The 18,756-nt window shown below is 42.6% G+C and overlaps 1 protein-coding gene across 6 annotated transcripts in view; it reads right to left on the bottom strand.

Moving 5' to 3' along the window:
• LOC132886965 (transcription factor HIVEP3) overlaps positions 1-18,756 on the bottom strand; it is a 120,402-nt gene that overhangs the window by 8,952 nt on the left and 92,694 nt on the right. For all 6 annotated transcript variants that reach the window (XM_060922222.1, XM_060922224.1, XM_060922226.1 and 3 more), the window contains 2 exons: positions 10,859-15,354; positions 10,562-10,707 (listed from right to left, as the gene is read on the bottom strand). In XM_060922222.1, coding sequence (XP_060778205.1) covers positions 10,562-10,707; positions 10,859-14,974 — 4,262 coding nt within the window. In that variant the 5' untranslated portion in view covers positions 14,975-15,354. The remainder of the gene's footprint in view (positions 1-10,561; positions 10,708-10,858; positions 15,355-18,756) is intronic.

Here is an 18,756-nt window from a genome sequence, read left to right as displayed (position 1 = left end):
TGACAACGCCAACAGATACTGACTGGCAAGAGCGTATAGATGAGGCGAGGCGCATAAGGCTTCAGAAATTCTCGTAATTCGTAATTCTTCTTCTTCCGGGTTTACGGTGTTTACAGATCCCAGCGCGCTCGCGGGGCGTGTGTGGGCATGTGAGGACACTCCTCCTCACCAATCAGTGCACAGGGGAGTGTCTGCTCACGCCCCCAACCTCACTCGGCACGGCTTGGCTCGCTTCAGCCCCACTCCAAAACGGTGCGAGTTTTAGGGGCTAAGCAGGGCTGAAACGAGCTGAGTCGTGCTGGTTTTTGGTAGTCGAAACGCGAGCCGTGTCGGGCTGAAGTGAGCTGAAGCGAGCTGAAAAAGGGTAGTGGAAAAGGGCCATTAGTCATGCTCTCCAGGTGGGAGGGATGACATTACTCTCTCCTATCAATCAAAGAATCCAGAGGTGGACAGTAACGAAGTACATTTACTTGAGTACTGTACTCAAGTACACTTTGAGTATCTGTACTTGAGTATTAATTTTTTTGGAAACTTATGACTTTAACTTCACTACATTTGAAAGGCAAATATCATACTTTTCACTCCACTACATTTCTATCAAGGTCCTCGTTACTTGTTACTATGAAGCAGCTTTGAAAGTGGATGTGTTTTTTCTTTTCTTTTCTAAAACATGATTGTTTTTTCGCAGGTGACACTGAGACAGCCTATCAGTAATCACTAGGGTCACGTCATGTCCATAGACTGGATAAAATCAAGTTCAGTGATTTCTCAGCAGCATTATTTGAACATGATCAGTTGATGGCAGAATGGAAGGAGGTGGTTCTTCTGGGGCATGCACACACCCATGGCCATTCCTAGAACCCATGTTTCAGTTTTCTGAAAGGATTCGTTTCATTTTAAAATGTTTGCTTTTTTTTTTGCCAAAAACAAACCACATCACAGCCTACAAAAACTCATACAACCTGCGTTAGCATATTGAGGTATGTAAATGTTTTATTCCAATGAAAAACACCAAAGATGCTTTGCTACAAGCAGAAACTGCAGGAGCAACTAAGGATGTGGAAGTTAAAGATCGAACTGGTGGAGTGTTGTAGTGTTCCTAGGGACCCCTTCCGCATCCTCAGCAGGCATCTCAGGGTCACAGGTGTTTCGCCCCTTAACCTGTACACCTCTCCTGAGTGGGGTGGCAAAGGCTGAGTTAGCCTTCACCTGCAGAAGGGGTCCAGCTACGATTCCTTGACAGCCACAGCCACCTAGAACTGGTTTCGGCTACTGTGGCTATCTCCCTGATAGCCTTCCGCAGTTGCTTAGGATCAAGCCCAATCTTCTGCAGAAAACTGCGCAACGACGTTGCAGGGAAACCCTGAGCGCCGACCTCGATTGGATAGAGGGTGGCATACCACCCGGCAAGACTCGCCTCTTCCACTATGTCCTGGTACTTAGCCTTCTTTGCCTGGTGGGATATGGCTAGCCTGTCTTCCCAGGGAACAGTGAGTTCAGCTAGAATGATGGACTTTGAACTCCTAGAAAGAAGGATCATATCCGGTCGGAGGGTAGTTACCATGACCTCCTGAGGAAAGACCAACTTCTTCTTGAGATCCACGCGCAGCTCCCAATCTGTTGCACGGTGCAGCAGAGATGGTAGGTTATTGGGTCTTTTTCCCTTCGGAACCTTGCTGCCCTCTAGATAGAAGCCTGTGAATCTTGGTGGTGCTGGCAGCTGTTTGTTGACGTTGCCTCTCTGCAGTTCGACCCACTTAGCGACCTCGGTGAGGACTTTATCGTGTCTCCACCTATAACGCCCATCCGCGAGAGCTTTTGGGCAGCTGGTCAAAATGTGGTTCAGTGTGCAGAGGCTGGTGCCGCACTGACTGCAGGATGCCTCCTGCTCCTTGCCCCAGATCTTCAAATTGCTTGGTGTGGGGGGCGTCGTGGCTCAGGTGGTTAAGGCGCCATACCATGAATGCGGGCGACCCGGGTTCGATTCCGGCCCGAGGTCATTTCCCGATCCCTTCCCGTCTCTCTCTCTCCCGCTCATTTCCTGTCTCTACACTGTCCTATCCAATAAAGGTGCAAAAAGCCCAAAAAAATATCTTTAAAAAAAAAAAAAATTGCTTGGTGTGGGTAGGAGATCGGCCACAGCATGCAGCAGGAAGTTCAGCTTGCCTTGGTCAGTAGCCCACAGCTCTTTCCAAGACAGTGGCCTCTCGAGCGCGTCTTCCCACTGCATCCAACGCGCCTGGGAGCCCAGCCCCGCCGCTTTAATACGACGGTCTTCTTCAGCTGTCTCCCGGACCCTTTGCACCACCAAGTCCCTTCTATCTGGTGTGCTACTTTTCGCCCAGCTCTTGACGCTGTAGTTGCCGAGCCCTAGATGTCCCCGACACACAGTGCCCACGATTTCCCGATGCATCCAGTAGGCTTCTGCTTCCTTCACCACTTCCAGGGGTTTCCACTTCCTGCCGCAGCTGATAGTGGTGCTTGCATGCCTGACTTTTGTGTCCTTGGAGAGTAAAAGCGTGCACGCTGCCCTTGCCTTGGTTGCCTTGAATTCTTCAACGATGGAGGAGCATGGTAAACAGAGTACTGATGACTTGCTGTAGAGGTTGACTAAGCTAAACGCTGGAGGGACACCCAGCCATTTCTGGATAAACCTGCTGCAGACTCTCTCCATTGCTTCTACCCTGGTTAGTGGGAAGTCATAAAGCAGAAATGGCCACTGGAGTCTTGGTATGATGCCATGCTGGAAGCACCACACCTTGAACCTGCCCAGCAGCAAACTCTTGTCGATTCTCCTCAGCCACTCCTTTAGTTGGGCTGAGGTGTCCTCGAAGTTCCCTCTATCCTTCAGGGTACTGTCGTAACTCTTCCCCAAGCACCGGATTCGCTCCTCCTGAATGGTTGGAATCTCCGACCCCTGAATGCTGAAGGTGTTCTCCGACAGACTCCCGTTCAGGAGGCAAAAGCTCCTGGATTTGCCAGACTTAAACTGCATGCGGGCCCAAGTGGCCATCTTCTCCAATGAACTCAGGACCCATCGTGTCCCGAGAATGGATGGGGTCATCACAGTGATGTCATCCATGAAGGCTCTGCAGGCTGGATGCCTTGTCCCATCACCTGCTATCGGTCCTTTGCACTGTGACTCTCCTGCTTTGAGTAGCAGGTTCATAGCTGCCACAAACAGGGAAACCGATATTGTGCAGCCAGCCATGATCCCCTTTTCAAGCCTCTGCCACTTGGTGGTAAAATCCCGCACGCTAAACCTCATCTGCAATGAGTCCATATGAGACATCACCAGCTTGACGACCTCTGGTGGTACTTGGTAATGCTCCAATGCCTTGCAGATGAGCTGGTGTGGTACGTTTGGGTAAGCCTTGGCGAGATCTAGCCAGACCACTGAGAGGGTCTTCTTATTCCTCTTCGCTTCCTTAATGATCTGACTGATTACCGACATGTGCTCCAGGCATCCAGAGTAACCCGGTACTCCTCCTTTCTGGACACTTGCGTCAACGTAGCTGTTGTTAAGTAAGTACGAGGCTAACCTTCTAACAATAATTGCCCAGAAGACCTTCCCCTCCACGTCCAGCAGGGAAATCTCCCTGAACTGGTCAAGGCTCGGTGAATTTAGCTCTTTAGGAATGAAGCATCCCTCGGTGAGTGTCCACAGCCAGGGTTCCTGCTTCTTCTTCCATGACCTCCTGAGGAAAGACCAAGAGAAAGCTTGCAGTGAAGTTGTCTGTTCTTTTAGAGTTAGTGATAACGTTGCAATAGCATTCTGGTTAGTCAAATGACTTTCTACGTATTTGCCCGCCAAGTTGCCATAGCCTTGTCCACGGCTAACGTTTACACATAGCTAGTTAACTTGGACACTGTTAGTTAGCATGTAAAAATGGAGTTACGCTAACATGAATAATGTTAACTTATCTGAAGTGCTTTCAGAAATATGTTTTAGCATAATCTTGCCAAATAAACAGAATGTAGAAATCTTTCTTTTCTAGTAGCATTAGCTACCCAATATGATTTCGAGTTTGAAAAGAGTCTGCTAGCATATCAGGTGGAGTTTCACTGACTAGCTAGCTTAACGTTAAACCACCATAATGGCACAGCATGTGTTCATTTTGTGAATTCACACTTCTGTCTTTGGTAACGGCATTACCAAAGACAGAAATGTAAGCGCTGTGGCAATAATACAACGATGCATTGACAGAAAATGTACTTTTAATACTTAAGTATTTTTAAAAGCAAGTACTTCAGTAATTTAACTTAAGTAAAAAATTGACTGTACAACTTTCACTTGTATCGGAGTAACATTTGACCAGTGGGATCTGTACTTTGACTTAAGTGAAGTTGGGTACTTTGTCTACCTCTGAAAGAAATCACAAGCCAATCATGGGTGACTGTGAGCTCATGTGCAGAAGTGCGCAGTTAGAATGTCCCTCTGAGATTTTTTTCAGATGCCCTGTGATGTAACATGAGCAGCAGTTTGAAAAGTTGCAGTGGCTGACTTCACATGTCTCAGAGGAAGCATATGCTTCCTAGTCAATCAGTGTTAATCAAAATGTAATGAGGTTAAAGAGCATTAGCACCTCTTATGTCTTTGTTTGCTTAACACTATATACTATCCCTCAATTTGATATCATAATAGTTCAAAAACACCACCTTTAAAAAGTATGCTTACCTTAGTTTAGCTGTTCTACTCAAGTTAAAGTTGCTCTGTTCAAAGCATATTGTACACCACTTTACACTGCCCATTTGTGGTCAGTTTATAGAAAATCCAGCACGCAGAGGTTACAAGTTGCCTACAATGATGCAATGAGAATCCTACTGAAGACTCCCAGAGGAGGGAGTGCTAGTCAGATGTTTGTGTCAGTTGGAGTGAACACACTTAAGGCGCTTTTAAGACACTTGATGTTTAAGTTTGTGTCGTCTGGATGAATCCACCAACAGCATCATGGTTGCACCTTCAGATCCCCTCGTGAGCTGTTCCCGTTATACATCCAGACTGAGGGCGCACTGGCTGAAATGTCTGTATGTTTGTATGTGATATATTTGTGTTTTTTATAGTTCTTTATCTTTCTTGTTTTGTATGGTTTGGACATAAGTCTGTCAACTAAACTAAACTAACTAACTATGCAAATTGCAATGAGAGCAGCAGCACTTCAGCAATGTGGTTAGAGATATAGGGAGAAACTAAAAAAAAACAACAACAACAAAAAAACATTCACAGAATGCTAGTAGGAATCGAAGACAGGCTTAATTAAAAAACAAAAAACATTATTTTCAATAGTAACATATGTTACTTACGGACCCCATTTATAGGGTGGGTTATTGTACTTACAGTGGTGCTTGAAAGTTTGTGAACCCTTTAGAATCTTCTATATTTCTGCATAAATATGACCTAAAACATCATCAGATTTTCACACAAGTCCTAAAAGTAGATAAAGAGAACCCAGTTAAACAAATGAGAGAAAAATATTATACTTGGTCATTTATTTATTGAGGAAAATGATCCAATATTACATATCTGCGAGTGGCAAAAGTATGTGAACCTCTAGGATTAGCAGTTAATTTGAAGGTAAAATTAGAGTCAGGTGTTTTCAATCAATGGGATGACAATCAGGTGTGAGTGGGCACGCTGTTTTATTTAAAGAACAGGGATCTATCAAAGTCTGATCTTCACAACACATGTTTGTGGAAGTATATCATAGCACAAACAAAGGAGATTTCAGAAGATGATGATCCACTGTATTCTGCAGCTCAGTATTGCTGTCGAAACAACTTCTGGCTGCAATCAGTCTTTCTTCCTTTCATTCCACTGTGTCTTCTTCCTTGCGAGCTGCCGTAGCTCTCTGAGTTTCTTTGCAGTTCTGAGATTTCCCATCCCTTTGTTTTTGAGGTCTGTCCTCAGGACACTTAGTAAGTTTGTACAGTGTCTTCCTCTTCTTGCCCTATACCTGCTGCATCCCACTATGGCAAAGTCCAGCGCTTTTTGTGCTGGAGTGTCTGCCGGCATTCGGAGGATATGTCCAAACATGCACCACCTGAGTTGGGTTACTTTTGTTGACAGTGGGATAGTATTACACATCTTGTACAGTGCCTTGTTGGAAATCTTGTGCGGCCACTGATACCCTGCGAGTTTGCGCAGATGTTTTCGGTGACAGGCATCAAGTTTGTCCATGGCTGTCTTTGGCACTGCCCAGCTGTTGCAGTTGTACAGCATTATCGAGACACAAGTTGCATTATATATTTGCAACATTTTTGTCAGAGGAATTTTCGATCCACGGATCCATAGCTTCCAAAAGGATTGAAAGGTGATGTTAGCCATGATGCAGCATGCTTCTATGTCTGAGGAGCTGCAGAGTAGGGATCCAAGGATCTTACTTTTCCTCCAGCTCTCCACTCCTCGGAGGGGTTTGTCGTCCTCTCCTTTTTCCTTTGTATCCGCTAGGTAGATGTGAGTGAATTCTGTCTTACCCTCGTTAACAAACAGGTTTGAATCTTTCAGATTCTTGACAGCTATTGGAAGGAGTCTTTGCAGTGTGTCCTTTTCCTCATCAACAAAATCCACATCATCCACATATTCCATTTCTAGTGGCATACCTAGATCTGAAATTGGAGGGTTTGGTCTTGTAGAACTTCTCCGTATGGATGACAGTGCAGAGGCAAGGTAGCAGATGAACAGCACCGGGGACAGACTGTCTCCTTGTGGGGACCCAATAGTTGTTTCAAAATCTGCTGAGTAGGTGGTGTTGACTAACCTTCAGCTTGGTGCCTGCAAGAAGTCGTCTTACCAGTCGGAGTTCATCTTCGTTGCACCCTGCTTGGTCTAGCACTTCGAGGATTTTGGATCTTTTGATGGTGTTGGAGGCACGGGACATATCTATACCCATCTTGTAGAAGTCCCAATGTTTGATCATTACCACAGAAATGAGCATTTCAGAGAACCTCAGAAAAAGTGTTGTTGATGCTCATTAGGCTGGAAAAGGTTACAAAACCATCTCTAAAGAGTCTGGACTCCACCAATCCACAGTCAGACAGATTGTGTACAAATGGAGGAAATTCAAGACCATTGTTACCCTCCCCAGGAGTGGTCAACCAACAAAGATCACTCCAAGAGCAAGGCATGTAATAGTCGGCGAGGTCACAAAGGACCCCAGGGTAACTTCTAAGCAACTGAAGGCCTCTCTCACATTGGCTAATGTTAAATGTTCATGAGTCCACCATCAGGAGAACACTGAACAACAATGGTGTGCATGGCATGGGTTGCAAGGAGAAAGCCACTGCTCTGCAAAAAGAACATTGCTGCTCATCTGCAGTTTGCTAAAGATAACGTTGACAAGCCAGAAGGCTATTGGAAAAATGTTTTGTTGACGGATGAGACCAAAATAGAACTTTTTGGTTTAAATGAGAAGCGTTATGTTTGGAGAAAGGAAAACACTGCATTCCAGCATAAGAACTTTATCCCATCTGTGAAACATGGTAGTATCATGATTTGGGCCTGTTTTGCTGCATCTGGGCCAGGATGGCTTGCCATCATTGATGGAACAATGAATTCTGAATTATACCAGCAAATTCTAAAGGAAAATGTCAGGACATCTGTCCATGAACTGAATCTGAAGAGAAGGTGGGTCATGCAGCAAGACAACGGCCCCAAGCACACAAGTCATTCTACCAAAGAATGGTTAAAGAAGAATAAAGTTAAATGTTTTAGAATGGCCAATTCAAAGTCCTGACCTTAATCCAATCGAAATGTTGTGGAAGGACCTGAAGCGAGCAGTTCATGTGAGGAAACCCATCAACATCCCAGAGTTGAAGCTGTTCTGTATGGAGGAATGGGCTAAAATTCCTCCAAGCCGGTGTGCAGGACTGATCAACAGTTACCGGAAACTTTTAGTTGCAGTTATTGCTGCACAAGGGGGTCAACACCAGATACTGAAAGCAAAGGTTCACATACTTTTGCCACTCACAGATATGTAATATTGGATCATTTTCCTCAATAAATAAATGACCAAGTATAATATTTCTCTCATATTTGTTTAACTGGGTTCTCTTTATCTACTTTTAGGACTTGTGTGAAAATCTGATGATGTTTTAGGCCCTATTTATGCAGAAATATAGAAAATTCTAAAGGGTTCACAAACTTTCAAGCACCACTGTACATATGTATTACACTGCACTTACATAACACTCGCTTCAAACTATGATGGAATCATTTTTGGGAGATGTGGAAACATACCTCTGGAAAGTATGATTGGGTTAATCCGAAGAACTGTTTGGAAAAAATTCAATTGATTTCTGTTTCTGATGGTTTTCTGAAAACTGGTGGGAGTAGATAGGTGATGACATTGGAGAAAATGGATATGGGATGGGGATATGCAGGATGACCTATGTTTATTTGTCTTGTACGTTGAACCATGCTGATCTGTACAGAAATGTTTATATTATAATTAGTGCTGTCAAGCGATTAAAATATTTAATTGCGATTAATGTCGCGACTGTCATAGTTAACTCGCGATTAATCGCAAATTTTTGTCACATGAAAAATCATTGTAATTCTCTTATCAGCATAAAAAAGTGAATGGGCTTGCTTTGTACCAATGTTTTTTTTTTTTATTGCAGAGCATAACACATCTTGTCACAGCCACTGACATCCATAACTTCCATATTAGATGAGAAAACCAAGGGATAAAAAATAAAGTGCATATCATTGTGAAAATAAAAAAAATGTTTTATTTTACTCTTCATTAGTTTCTTTTGAAGAGAAGTATTTGCCATAAAAGAAGAAAAAAAAACATAAAAATAAAAACATTCATCATACGTTCAAAAACGTTTATCATAGTGTGGCACTGTATTATCTAATGCTCACTGCTTATAACTCTACACCTACCCGGTGGAGATAAGCTGGGAAACTGAAGACTGAAGGAACAGTATTGAAAAGTATTTTTCCAGTCTCACCTGTGAAAGGTAATCACATGTGATCTCGTTTGGACGGTAAACCTGTTGGTACAGTTAAACGCAGCACATGAATGAGGCATCTTTATTCTCGGCTACTGTCTAGACGCTGTAACAGAGACGGCTGAAGAATCTCCACTTTGCCCCATCCAATATGGCGGTGAGGATGTTTATATGTCTATGCCTTTCTCCATCACTCACACGTACTCTTATTGAAGCAGCGCGCGACAAGCCTCAACAGGAACTACGGGTGACTCGCAGGGCCAAATTAGAATTTGCGTTAACGGCACTATTTTTTAAAATCGCGTTAAATTGAGATCGCGTTAACGCGTTATTATCGCGTTAACTTTGACAGCACTAATGAAAATCATACATTTACAAAAAAAAAAAATATCTGACTGAATGGACACCGTGCACTGGCAGAACTGAAACAGCCACACCATTCCACAAAAATATTTGAGTATTTATTGTGAGACTACTCCCTGCATTGCAGTAAATACAGTTGAAGAAACAATTTCTAAGAAGCATGCTCTGTACATACTGTACATAAAGAGAGAAAGAGTGACAGAGTGAGCGAAGAATAAGAGTGACTGAAAGAGTCTTCAAGCCCATATTTATCACATTTTCTCAACGTGTCAGTAATTGTACCTTACAAAAAAGTGTGAGGTAAGCAGCCAGTAGAGACGTTGAGATAGTACATGGGTACTGATGTGAGAAACGGAGAGGAAACAGGGAAAGAGAAAGGGCACAAAGAGAGATGGATACGAGTCGGGATTATGTGGGTGGGTGATTGAAGAATTATGTAATCAAAATAGATGTTGCATGAGATACAAAGTAAAGCAAGGTGTTGTGATGTCTCATGTTAGCATCCATGACAACATTGCAAATATGAAATTAGCAGACCTACAGTACAGTATGAGAGACTCAAGTAATGAGTACTAAATACTCAACATTGTTAGTTTATTTCATATATCCATTTGTTTTACTAATCGTTTTACCCAAATTTGTATCCTTATAATAAGGAAAAGTAAAAAAAAAAAAAAATCAAGTAGTGCTATAATAACAGATAAACAAGTAGATTTAGACTAAAATCACAAATAAACAGTAAAGAGGGGAACATTTTTCTTCTCACCACAATGAGCAGTATTCAGAACTAAATATATAACAAATGACCTAATCTCCCTGTGGATTCGTGTGAAGCCATACTGCAGGCATTATTCCAGAGCAACCAATAAACCTAAAAATCAGTCATCAATCACTGAACACTCATTTTAGAGCTGATGCAATTTCAATAAGCACCAGACTTTATCCATAAATCTCTCTCAAGATACAGTGCTCTCTCTCTCTCTCTCATATATATATATATATTTGTCTTTTTGAAGTGCAATTCCCAAAAGCGAGAGATAGTACTAAAAATAGTCCAGTGTACCTCGCCTTTGTCACTCAAAATGCAACCAATACAGCCTAAGAACAAAACCAATGAATTGTCTAAAAACAAGCTTCCTATCAATGCACACGGTGGGGTTCTATAAGATATTTAAATAAGACTGGGATATTAGAGAATTACATAATTATACATAAATTACATTCTGAATAAATAATCACTCACCCTCCCTCAAAGATGCAAACACGCAGTGGCTCACTCTGCTTTGAGGTGGTAGGACTCTCCTCTGTACTGCTCACGTCTTTTTCAACCCTTTTAATTCGAGCCTCTTCTTTCTCTTTGACAGGAGTGCTCAGTGTTTTGACATGTACCTATCCCACAGACCAACACAAAATGACATCTGTACCCAATAATACCAAACTATACACAGTAATACTAAAATCACAACACACTAGCAAACAGGGATGTAAGACTATCTGAGTATTTAACAATACAATCTGAGTAAATTACAATAACACTTACCTCTGATACTCTGGGTGTTTTGTTGCCAACCAGTTTGTCAGTTGTCAGAGGTGGTGTTGTAGCCATGGTGTATACCTCAGAGCTGTACATTTGCTTAGAACACAGTAGTGACAATACAATTTTGGTGGACAGACCAGGTAGATTGGGGTTATACATGCTCACACTCCAAGAGGAATAAACTGATGTTTGTTGATCGGTGTGGACAGATGGGTTAGGCTTAGTATAATTCAGGTAGCACCAGCTCACTGACGTATTGGTGTGTAGACTGGGGTATAAGGGATGAGTGGAGTCTGTGGACCTCTCTGGAATCTCAACCACTGATCTGTGGCCCTCTTCCTGCTGTTCCTCTTTTTTAAGTCCAGTTTCCACCTGAGAAATCTCTGGCTTATTCACCACAAATTCAGTTTTATTTCCTTCCTGCGCTTGTTCAGTCTCTACAACTACCTGTACTCCTTTTCTGTTCCTTAGGCCCCCTTTGTCTGTTCCTTTGTTTTCCTCCAGAAATTTCTCACAACTTTTACTTTCTTCTCCACTTTCTTCTTCTTCTTCTTCTTTGATTCGTTTCTGTTGCCGTTGTGCCTCTAAACTGAGTTCTAGACTACCTGCAGGGGAAAGCATTCGCTTATTTCCTCCAGCCCCAAGTGGCCCACAACTATCATCAGATGCAGTCTCTGCTCGAAATTCTAAAGGAAGTGATAAAGGAATGCATGTATTAAGATTATGAGTAGGGAGCCTAAGGTAAGATCTCTGAAGCTTACTGCCTTCAAGCTTCTCCATAATGACCATGGCTGTACAGCAAATTGGCTGCTGAGACCGTGTTGTGGCTAAAATTTGTGAAATGGTTGTGTACATGGCACTAGCATAAGTAGGAATATGAGTCTGTAAGCGCACAGGCACCACCAGTGACACCACTGGTCTAAGCTGCTCAAGGCAAGTAGCAATAATGGGGCGAGGCTGGTGCCGAGTGACAAGCTGGTGATATGGAGAATCTCTTCGATGTGTAGAGGAAAGAGAACTAGATTCACCAATAGGTGAAGTCAAGGGATCCTGAATGATTAGACCACTCATTGGGTACTGCAGTGAGAGCAAAGTAGGAAAAGGCTGAACAGGAAGGCCAAGGTGCTCAGCTACATGAAACTGTCTTGGATTAAACGAAGATGGCACTGTTTGTATGAGAGCCTGCTGAAACATATGGCTAGAAAGGACATCAGATATTGTTGTAACTGGTAAAAGTCCAGTTATTTGTTGTGAGGAACACGTTTCTGGACTAGTCAGATGGTAAACTGTAGTTGGAAGAGGGAGGGGAGTTTGAAAAAGCTGCAGAGTTTTGCCCAAAGTCTCTGGGCTAAGTCTAGAAGTACTGCTTGCTCTGTGCTCACCAACTGTGAGGGCAGCATGGCCAGGATAGGACTGATGGATGCTAGATGATGACTCTTCAGGATCAGGCTTCTCAAGGGTTGCATGTTTCACCAAGAGACATTTTCGTCTCTCTTTCCAAGAAGAAGTAGGTCTTGGAGAAAAGTTTCCACAGTCAAATGACTTGCTTCTTGTCTCTACTATCTGGGCAGGGTGTGGTGGACTTGCAGGAGCCTGCTCAGAGGCAGAGCGATGCATTTCCCTATGATAATGTTGATAGGCACCTGGTACAGTCAGCATATGGGACCCTTGGGAGCTCCATGTACTAGCCTGTATTTCAGGGTCAATTTTTCCTGTTTCTTCAAAAGACGTAGATCGACTAGAGGTGTGAGAAACATTACTTTCTTGGCTAGGACTGCGTGGTAGGGAAACTGATTCAAAGCTAGATTCTCCTGATGACTGGGGTGCCTCTGCCAAACGGAGACGTTTCTTTTTTGGTGGCAGCTTCTCTGCAGGGAGCTGAGCCAGACTTTGGCTACGCTGAGGCCACTGGAACTCCTCCTTCTCTAATTCTTTTGGGATATATGTACTTGCTGGAGGTGAAACCATCTCAGAGTCTGGTTCTTTTGTCACCAAGATCTCTGGCACTTGAATCTTGGGCTGTCGAACTAACCTGGATGTGGAGGTTTGCTTTGGCTCCTGTTTATGTTCAAGTTCTGACTCTTGAATTTCTATGGACATGCTTTCCTGTTTTTCAAAGGAGCTGGTGTGCTGGATTACTGATATTTCTTTGAAAGGGCCAATTTTTTCTGGTTCAATTTGTGGTACAGTACCTGACAAGCCCTGTAAAGCTTCTTTATTCTCTTTTGCTGATGTGGTGAGATGACTACTAAAGGATATAGCTGCTGGACCTGGACTAGGAGGGTCCTCCTCTAGACTTTCTTCTTTCCTCCTCTTTCGTATAGCCATAGCCATTGCTTTAAACTTATAGTGCATTATTTGTCTATGATCTTCTTGTACAGAAGCTGCTTCCTTCTCACTCGGATGTTCCTGTGAAGACTTATTCATGCAAGAAACTCTGTGTGCTTCATAATTGTCCTGTTTCTTCAAGTGAGTTCCACATATCTCACACTCATCAAATCGTATTCCCTTTTGCTGCTTCCATCCTGATTGTGTGGACACAGAGGAACCAGCTTCTGCTGTAAGGTCAGCTGCAACTGGCATTTCAATGGCAGGCTGGCGTCTTAACATTCGATGATGGTGGCCAATCCTCATCTCTGCTGATGCAGCCTGCTGCTCATCAAAAGATTGGCTAAGACGAAAGCTGTACGAAGATGAGCTAGCTGGATCATCTTTGGCACTAGAGGATGGAAACGACTGGCTTCTCAGAAGAACACCACTGGAACAATGACTAGAACGTGTGCCTTCAATTAACTGTGAATGTTGTACTTCGGTGGCATAACCACTTGGAATAATTTGTCCAGTAATGCCACTAGTGCCAATGAAATCTTCCTTTGGATCTTTTGGTGAAGAAAACTTAGCAGACTCAATACTACTTCTCCTAGAGAGGGAAGAACGTCTAGGTTTGACACTGTCAATTTCACTTGTGTCAACTACCGCTTCATTTATAGTAATTAATTTTGTAATGTGTTCAATGACTTGTGTCTTAGGCACAGTGAAAGGAATGGATTTTTCCTCATGTTCCAAAGATGATGAAGATGATGACTGAAGATGTTGGTGTGGAATTCTTTGTTGTTGGCCTAATCGTCCATACTTTCCTAAAATAATTTCAGCATAGGATTTAACATTGGCATTGGGAGGGCTCACCTGGGATAATTCGGCACTGCCATAACTAGAAAAGTAGCCAGATTCAGTACTGCCCTTACTACCAGGACCCAATGAAGATGATGGGCTCTCATCTGGTGATTCCATGGGAGCTCTTTTCCTTTCACTGAGTCGCATCGCTAACCTCTGTTTGATTGCTTGGGAGTCCTCTGTTCTTGGCCCTTCTTCTGAAAATGAGATTTCAACCTTGGAGCTTTTTCTTAGAGTTGGTCTGTCTTGAGAAGTAGACGGCTGATGCTGACCAGTCTCATCTTCAGACTCTGTGCTATCTGCTTCTGTTGCTTCTTCCTGCTCATCTCCTACTGTACCACTTTCAACTCCACTGAAACTGTATTCTTCCCGTCTAGATGCCAAGCCAGCCTTTATTTGATGGGCATGGGATTTACGATGTTTGTACAGGTTACTTTTAGTCTTAAATGAGAAGCTACAAGGGACACAAGGATAGGGTCTTTCTCCTGTGTGGGAACGAATATGTTTTTGGAGGACACTGGGTTTTGCACATGGCCTTCCACAATATGAGCACACATACTTCCCCGGCTTTTGTGGCTTACGTTCCCTTCTAGATGTGGTGCCTTCTTGTAATTCCTGACTGGGGCAAGATGGAACACTCTGAAGATGAGGGACTGTGGTAGAGGATTCAAGAGATGACGAAGAGTAGCTACCTCCAGATGGACCTGGGACATCTTGCAATTGCCAAGTTTCCCCCATCTGAGACTGCTGTTGCTGCTGCCTTTGGAGCAAATCACGGCGTTTAGTCTGCCTTTTTTGATGCCGGCCATGGGATCCATGGATTGGTAGTGAGGTAGCCTGTTCCTGTATCTGAGGAAACCTACCCCTAATTGAAGATTCAGACAGAGCTTGTTGTTGTCCACCAGATCGCTCCCCATCAGACGGCCGGCTATGCTCTGCCTCCATAGAATGTGGGGAGGAAGCCTTATGGACACACTGGGAATGCCTTTATGACTACCTGACTCCTTAGCATTATTTCCCATGACACAGAAACATCTTGAGAAAAATAGCACATGACTTGTAAAGTATGTACAAGTATGTACTGGTTTAAATCAAAATTAACTCATCAGATGAAAAAATCAAACTGGCTCAAAGAAGAGCAGATGTATTTGCTATGCTGAAACTCTCATTGTGCAGCCCAAATTCATCATTGTACCATTCCTTTGGAGCTTGGAATGAAAGAGGAAAGTGCAGACAATTTTTGAGTTACTTTCTCCACTGATATGTTAGCAGGTGTTTAAGCCCTTCTTTCTCTGAGGTTGTCATATGCTCACACTGCAGAGGCCCTACAGAAAAACAGAAACAAGAAATTTAAGTGTGGCTTTCACTGTATAAGGTTACATAATTGTGCATCAATAACTTACTTTAAGCATTTGAATAGCGGTTTGAATATAAATGCTGTAAAAGCCTGAAAGAGAATCTAGATTTGTAGGATTTGAGTTTTTACTTTTTTCCTTCTAAATTAATCCAATATTTAAAAAAAAAATGGCATAGCAAGGTGAATCCCCATTTCATTCAGTGTTGAATATTTAGTACTGTGCCATTTCTACAAGATCCTAAAATAACCTGACAAACAGAAGACACAAGCTTCTTAAATAGCTAATTTTCTGACTTTCTGACACATTTTCTTGCCAGGTTGCATTTTTAAATTGAACAGAAGACTAAACAGCAGAATTATTAATCAATTGGTGTTTAGCATGAATAACTTGATAAATTTGGGTGCTGATATCAAGATGTAGAATATGGCTCATGACAGTGCCACAACAGCTTACATAATGGCATATCTCTTAAAGTTGCATTTTGCAAAAATTATGGAACACACCACACATATACTAAGCTCCGGACATTGGCTGTTTGACCTTATGTGCCTAATGTTGACTGCCATTACTTGCTTTACACAGAATGGCAAAATTCTTCTATGTGCATATGCAAGTTTACTTAGAAGCACATTACATCATTACCCAACAATGCCACAAAAAATAACAAACAAATCCAAAGAAAACAGACCTATTGAGAGTTGTCCAATAGATGGTGCTGTGGATTTAAGGCAATGAGGGTCATGGATAGTTTAAATGCCCTAAGGTGTGACACAAGGCCATTTAGTCACTAATGAATATTGGTGTTTGTTTTTACACAAGTACATAATTAGCTAATCATCTATTACCCAGTTGTGTTTTACCCTTAACAGACAAAAACTTTGAAATTGTTAGAAGAATTAACTTAATTTCCCTGAGGGAACCCTCCCAAAGGGATCAATAAAGTTTAATCTAATCTAATCCAAGAATACTGTTCTTGAGATGACCATCATGTATTAGCACCCAACCTTCAGTTTCCCAATCAATTTTGGGTTTATAGTTTACATGTTCTATAAAAAAAAAATGTACCGGATGTACATATTCAAATGATCGATTACAACCCCGATTCCAAAAAAGTTGGGACAAAGTACAAATTGTAAATAAAAACGGAATGCAATGATGTGGAAGTTTCAAAATTCCATATTTTATTCAGAATAGAACATAGATGACATATCAAATGTTTAAAGTGAGAAAATGTATCATTTAAAGAGAAAAATTAGGTGATTTTAAGTTTCATGACAACAACACATCTCAAAAAAGTTGGGACAAGGCCATGTTTACCACTGTGAGCCATCCCCTTTTCTCTTTACAACAGTCTGTAAACGTCTGGGGACTGAGGAGACAAGTTGCTCAAGTTTAGGGATAGGAATGTTAACCCATTCTTGTCTAATGTAGGATTCTAGTTGCTCAACTGTCTTAGGTCTTTTTTGTCGTATCTTCTGTTTTATGATGCGCCAAATGTTTTCTATGGGTGAAAGATCTGGACTGCAGGCTGGCCAGTTCAGTACCCGGACCCTTCTTCTATGCAGCCATGATGCTGTAATTGATGCAGCATTGATGGTGTCTTTCCAGATGTGTAAGCTGCCCATGCCACATGCACTAATGCAACCCCACACCATCAGAGATGCAGGCTTCTGAACTGAGCACTGATGATAACTCGGGTCGTCCTTCTCCTCTTTAGTCCAAATGACAAGGCGTCCCTGATTTCCATCAAGAACTTCAAATTTTGATTCGTCTGCCCACAGAACAGTTTTCCACTTTGCCACAGTCCATTTTAAATGAGCCTTGGCCCAGAGAAGACGTCTGCGCTTCTGGATCATGTTTAGATACGGCTTCTTCTTTGAACTATAGAGTTTTAGCTTGCAACGGCGGATGGCACGGTGAATTGTGTTCACAGATAATGTTCTCTGGAAATATTCCTGAGCCCATTTTGTGATTTCCAATACAGAAGCATGCCTGTATGTGATGCAGTGCCGTCTAAGGGCCCGAAGATCACGGACACCCAGTATGGTTTTCCGGCCTTGACCCTTACGCACAGAGATTCTTCCAGATTCTCTGAATCTTTTGATGATATTATGCACTGTAGATGATGATATGTTCAAACTCTTTGCAATTTTACACTGTCGAACTCCTTTCTGATATTGCTCCACTATTTGTCGGCGCAGAATTAGGGGGATTGGTGATCCTCTTCCCATCTTTACTCTGAGAGCCACTGCCACTCCAAGATGCTCTTTTTATACCCAGTCATGTTAATGACCTATTGCCAATTGACCTACTGAGTTGCAGTTTGGTCCTCCAGCTGTTCCTTTTTTGTACCTTTAACTTTTCCAGCCTCTTATTGCCCCTGTTCCAACTTTTTTGAGATGTGTTGCTGTCATGAAATTTCAAATGAGCCAATACTTGGTATGAAATTTCAAAATGTCTCGCTTTCGACATTTGATATGTTGTCCATGTTCTATTGTGAATGCAATATTAGTTTTTGAGATTTGTAAATTATTGCATTCCGTTTTTATTTACAATTTGTACTTTGTCCCAACTTTTTTGGAATCGGGGTTGTACAAACATGCATGGCAGCCTATGCACATTTGATAAATTCCAGCTTTATTGTGCATACTACAGTTTGAAAATTTTATGCATAAGAAACCATTTAAAACCTCGTCTACGCAATGCTGATGTATGCTAAGTATTAAAAGCAGCCCAGTGAAAATATTTGCACTTAAATACAAACAATACAATGAACACTCAATGGAAACTAACAGGAACACCAGCCAGATAGGCTGGTCTAAGTATTTCAGAAACTGCTGATCTCCTGGGATTTTCATGCACAACATGGGGTGGCCATCTAGTGATTGGAAGTTTTGTGGGCGGAAATGCTTTGTTGACAGCAGTCAGAGGAGAATGGCCAGACTGGTTCAAGGTGACAGGTAGGCTACAGTAACTCAAATAACCACTCTTTACAACTGTAGTGAGCAGAAAAGCATCTCACAATGTCCATCCATCCATCACCTGTAAGCGCTTATCCTGTGCAGGGTCACGGGCAAGCTGGAGCCTATCCCAGCTGACTATGGGCAAGAGGCTCCAGCTTGCCCACCCTGGACAAATCACCAGATCATCACAGGGCTGACACAGAGACAAGCAACACATTCACACTCACATTCACACCTACAGTCAATTTAGAGTCACCAATTAGCCTAACCTGCATGTCTTTGGACTGTGGGGGAAACCGGAGCACCCGGAGGAAACCCATGCAGATACAGGAAGAACATGCAAACTCCACACAGAAAGGTCCCCGTCGGTCACTGGGCTCAAACCTAGAACCTTCTTGCTGTGAGG

This window comes from Neoarius graeffei, chromosome 5 (assembly GCF_027579695.1).
Source record: "Neoarius graeffei isolate fNeoGra1 chromosome 5, fNeoGra1.pri, whole genome shotgun sequence".
In the NCBI taxonomy this organism is placed as follows: Eukaryota; Metazoa; Chordata; class Actinopteri; order Siluriformes; family Ariidae; genus Neoarius; species Neoarius graeffei.
The sequence above is the reverse complement of the archived record's forward strand: the minus strand, read 5'-3'. Positions and strand labels throughout refer to the sequence as shown.